The 5,003-nt window shown below is 36.6% G+C and overlaps 1 protein-coding gene across 1 annotated transcript; it reads left to right on the top strand.

Annotated features, from left to right (window-relative positions):
• The first annotated feature begins 510 nt into the window (after positions 1 to 510).
• LOC137659028 (uncharacterized) lies at positions 511 to 1,074 on the top strand. The gene has a single exon (XM_068394123.1). The coding sequence runs from the start codon at positions 511 to 513 to the stop codon at positions 1,072 to 1,074; it is 564 nt and encodes a 187-aa protein (XP_068250224.1).
• Positions 1,075 to 5,003: the final 3,929 nt, after the last annotated feature.

Here is a 5,003-nt window from a genome sequence, read left to right as displayed (position 1 = left end):
CTTCCAAGTACATGTACGTTGAAAAGAACTATGCGAAATATAAGATATAAAAGTATTTCTGGACCAGCTCTTCCATCTCATCGTAAACATATCACTTTTCCTGAGGGTTTTACTACGTTGCCAAATGGGGAGGAGTTCTTATATTTTGATTCTGGTAATATTGAGAAGCGCATAATGATCTTCAGCACGCAGCGAAATCTACAATTGTTAGCTGAAAGCCAACATTGGTAAGCGGATGGAACCTTCAAAATCGTCCCGTTATTATTCTTTCAGTTATACACTCTACATGGTTTAAAGGAAAATATTTCATTGCCGTTAGTATATGCCTTATTGCCAGATAAATCTCAAGAAACGTATGAAATATTTTTGGGAAAGATAAAGAACTCACTCACGTCTCTACCCCCTTTGTCAATAACAACAGATTTTGGAAAAGCCATGATAAAAGCATGTAAAAACACATTTCTCCAAATTAAGCAAAATGGCTGTTTTTTCCATTTTTGCCAGTGTATCATGCGTACTATTCAATGTGATGGGTTAAAAGAGAGGTATGAAAATGACGCAGATTTTGCTTTAAGTCTGCGAATGCTCCCTGCAATAGCATTCGTACCAACAGAGAGAGTCGTATCTACATTCGAAGAGTTATGTGACAGCGATATTTTCCCCCCTGAGGTCCAAGAAGTCTTGGATTATTTCGAAGATACCTGGATAGGACGTCCAGACAGAAGACAGCGTCGTCGACCACCCCAATTTCCGCACGAAATGTGGAACGTTTATGAAGCTGTATTACATAATTTGCCGAAGACAAACAATTCTGTAGAAGGGTGGCACAGAGCTTTTGAAGAACAGATGACAGCATGCCATCCAAACATCTGGAAATTTATTGACTGCATTAAGAAAGAACAGGCATTAAATCAAGTTAGATTTGAGCAATACGTGGCTGGTCAGGAACCTCCCAAGAAAAAGAAAAAATATCGAGATTGCGCCCAACGACTTCGAAGACTTGTCGGAAACTATGATCCAGACGTAAATGTTATTGATTACTTGCGTGGAATAGCTCATAATATTTCATACTAGATTTTTATGTTCGAATTTGTATTTTATAAAAATGTTATTTTATTTCTTTTCCTTTTAAGCAGTTATTTTAATTATGAATGTATAAACAAATAAATAGAATGTCGTAGCAACAGATTAAGATGTTTAAATGTCCTTTATAATGTGTAAAATAAAAAAAAAAATTACAGATTTATTATTTGGTAAATTCTTTAACGGTGAATGGTGTGCTGGCGGTGATTTGCTGGCGGTGAATTGCTGGCGGTGAATTGCTGGCGGTGAATTTTCTTTAACGGTGATTTGCTGGCGGTGATTTGCTGGCGGTGAATTGCTGGCGGTGAATTTTCCGGACACGGGTGACCCGTTGTTCGTCCCTGCCGAATTTTTTTCCTTCTACAACCTCCTCCGACGATCTCCAGTGCATACGTCATGTCGTGGGAAAATTTACTCCATGCCGCCAGACTTACAAGCCCCCAGCGAAGCATCACATACCGACAGACTTGCACTCTGCAATGCGCGTCTTCCTGCGCAATGACACTAGCAAGCCATCGCTAACGCCCCCTTACACGGGCCCTTTCCTTGTGATCTGACACAGTCCAAAAGCATTCCTACTAAACATTCGTGGCAAGGAAGACTGGGTCTCCATTGATCGTCTAAAATCTGCTTATCTCCTGCCAGATGACCCGCCTACAGTTCGCGTCTCTAGATCAGGGCACCCTATTCAACATGTACAGTATGTCATTTTTAAGGAGGGGTGCCATGTACCAACCGTGTGTCACACGATCGTACATAGTAACGACATTTCATTTTGTGTATATATTATGCTTGTATCTTCGATCTCCCCTCGCACTAAAAAGAACCTGAAATAACATGTATCTTTTTCTCACCGTTAACTATTAACCTGTGTGGTATCAGTTGAACAGGAAATTTCCTGTAGCATTGAACCTGTTAACTTTTAACCGGTACGATGTCGGTTGAACAAGAAATTTCCTGTTGCATTGAGTTTTTTTATATAAAGGTAAGTGTCTGTAATAAAGATACTCAGTTGCTTTCATCCTGTCTTTGAGTCACAATCTTCTCTTGGCTCGTCACAAATAAAAGTTTGTGGCAGGCATAACAATTTCTATTTGTGTTCAATCTACCAGACTCCAGACATGGATAGTTTTATCTTTGATTGTCTTCTTATCATTGTCTTCTTATCAAGATGATAGAAAGTGGTATTTTGTTATAGGTAGGTGATTTTAATGCTCACCACAGGGACTGGTTAAAATTTGTTTCTCCCACTGATCGCCATGGCTTAAGAGCTTTGGTCTTTGTCTCTGAATTAGGCTTTGAGGAAATCATAAGTGAAGCTACTCACAGGATTCTTAACTGCTTGGACCTCTTATACACTGACTTCCCTGGCTTTATAACATGTTTGACTGGTTTTCCAGTCAGAACCTCGGATCATGCCTTGATTTCATTAGTAGTGAAGACTGAGCAGCCTGTTCCAGATGTGTCATACTCCTGTAAGATTTTTATAAAATCCCAAGAAGACTGGGATGGCATTCTGAGTGATCTCTTGGGTTTGAATTGGTTACAACTCTATAATAGTGTTGGACCTGTTGTTCCTTTGAATGAGAATCTAGTCAACATAATTAATAGGCGTACCCCTTCTCGTGTGCTAAGGTACCAAGAGAAAGACAATCCCTGGGTCAATGATTATTGTAGACGTGCTTATTTGAAAAAGAAGGAGGACTATAATCTTTGGAAGGGTAACAGATCATATTTCACTTAGAATAACCATACTCAACTTAGAGCTTTTGCTCAGAGAATTTATGCTTTTAGATAATTGAAAAGGAATACAGTTTAACCATAATAGAAACCTTTTCTGGAATAACCCAGGAACATAAGTGGTGGGCTACACTGAAATCTGCACTCTTTGGTGTAGATGCAACAGTTCCTCCTTTACTTAAACCAGATGGCTCAGTCACTCACTGTCAAAAGGTAAAGGCAATTATTTTTGCTGATGTGTTTGGCAGTAACTAGAGTAATGAGAAACTAGATCCCACTCATTCCTGTTTCGCTGAGGCTAAACTAACTAATTCACATTTTCGATCTCGGGAAATTAAAACTTTCTGGAATGGACCTTGATGTTTATGGAGTTGTAAACCTCAATGGTATATTTCCTTTGTTTTTATAAAGGCTGCAGAATTCTCAGCGATAATGTTATTTGTTATTTTGCTCACGTCAGCAAGAAAAGGTTCTTTTAGCAATTGTTGGAGAATTGGTAATGTTACTTCATTATGTAAATTCGTTCAAGGTAGCTCAAGTCAAACAGATCACTCCTTAATCTCCATAACTCCCATATCATCAGAAAATTTTGAACGTCTTTTTGCAAAACGTCTAAATACATTTGCCTTGGAGCATGTGATACCATTTTTACAATCTCCAATGCTCTTCAGAAATCCCTGGATTGTGGTCAGGAAGTTTGTGCGATTGGCCTTGAGTTTAGTAGTGCATTTGACCGTGTAAATCTTGAGCCCCTTGTTTTTAATTTCAAACAGTTGGAAGTGGGCTAGTCCTTTCTTAACATCATTACTGAATTTTTAAGTTATAGATCGCAAGGAGTTATTGATGAGCACCATAGTGAGTATAGGAATGTTCCTCAGGATAGTGTTCTCGGGCCTTTACTTTCCATAATATATACACAAGACCTGTGGTTTAGTCTAAAAAACCAGCTCGTTACAAATGCAGATGATGTTACACTCTTTGCATCAAATTCGTCTCTTAAATGTAGATGTAGGGTTGCTGAATTCCTTAACAGAGATCTAGCAAAAATTAGCAAATGGTGCAAACTTTGGAGCATTAAAAAGAAAAAATTCAAGTATGATAGTGAGAAGGTCAAGTACAGGTAGCTCCTCAAAATCTAGATCTCAGCATCGATAATGTTTTTTTAAGTCTGTGCAACTCTTAAAGTTTTAGATGTGATTATCGACAGCAAATTCACTTTTGAGAAACACTTTAGGTATGTGTGTTCTTCACTTGCATCAAGAAATGGTTTATTGAGAAAATCTTGTAAAAAATAAAAATTTTTGCTAATCAATGTATTCTGGAGAAGTTATTTAATTCTTTTATTCTACCTTGTTCAGAGTATTTTCCCCTGTCTGGTCATCAGCTGCTGAATTTCATCTTGAATTGTTAGACAGGATTTTACCGTCTATTGAAGAACTTAATCCTGATCAAGATATTAATTGCAGGTACAGTCGGTTAATTAGTTTGTAATGCATGTTGCATCCTTTACATTTAGATCCTCCCAGACAGTACAACCCTGTTCGTAATACTAGGTATACATTTAATTCTAAAATAAGGCTCATTGCTACACAGTATTCTAAAAGTTTTATTCCAACTGTGACCAAGTGTTGGAATGATCTTCCTAATCGGTTAATTGAATCGGCAGAACTTCAAAAGTTCAAACTAGCGGCAAATGTTTTCGTGTTGAACACGTTGAATCAAGTCTGTTTTTATAGATTCTTTTAATGTTGTTACTGTTTTTAAAATATTGTATTCTTATTGTTCAACACTTCTTATATATAAATTTTTCTTCATAGCTTACATATATCATCTATTTCAATGTCGTTACTCAACTTGAGATATTTTATATTTTACAGTATTTTTATGAGGTTTTGTACTGTTAATTTATTTCCTTATTTCCTTTATTCACTAGGCAATTTTTTCCCTTTGGGACCCCTTGGGCTTAGAGCATCGTGCTTTTCCAATTATGGCTATACTTTAGCTAGAAATAATAATAATAATAATAATAATAATAATAATAATAATAATAATAATAATAATAATAATAATAATAATAATAATAACACTGCGGAATGTTGTGGTTTCTTCATCAGAATCAGTTGGGAAATATTCCTTATATGAAATAATTACAACAATAACAACAAGTACATCAGTTTCTA

The sequence above is a fragment of the Palaemon carinicauda genome, chromosome 19, assembly GCF_036898095.1.
Source record: "Palaemon carinicauda isolate YSFRI2023 chromosome 19, ASM3689809v2, whole genome shotgun sequence".
In the NCBI taxonomy this organism is placed as follows: Eukaryota; Metazoa; Arthropoda; class Malacostraca; order Decapoda; family Palaemonidae; genus Palaemon; species Palaemon carinicauda.
Note: the sequence above shows the minus strand (reverse complement) of the source record. Positions and strands in the feature narration are given on the sequence as shown.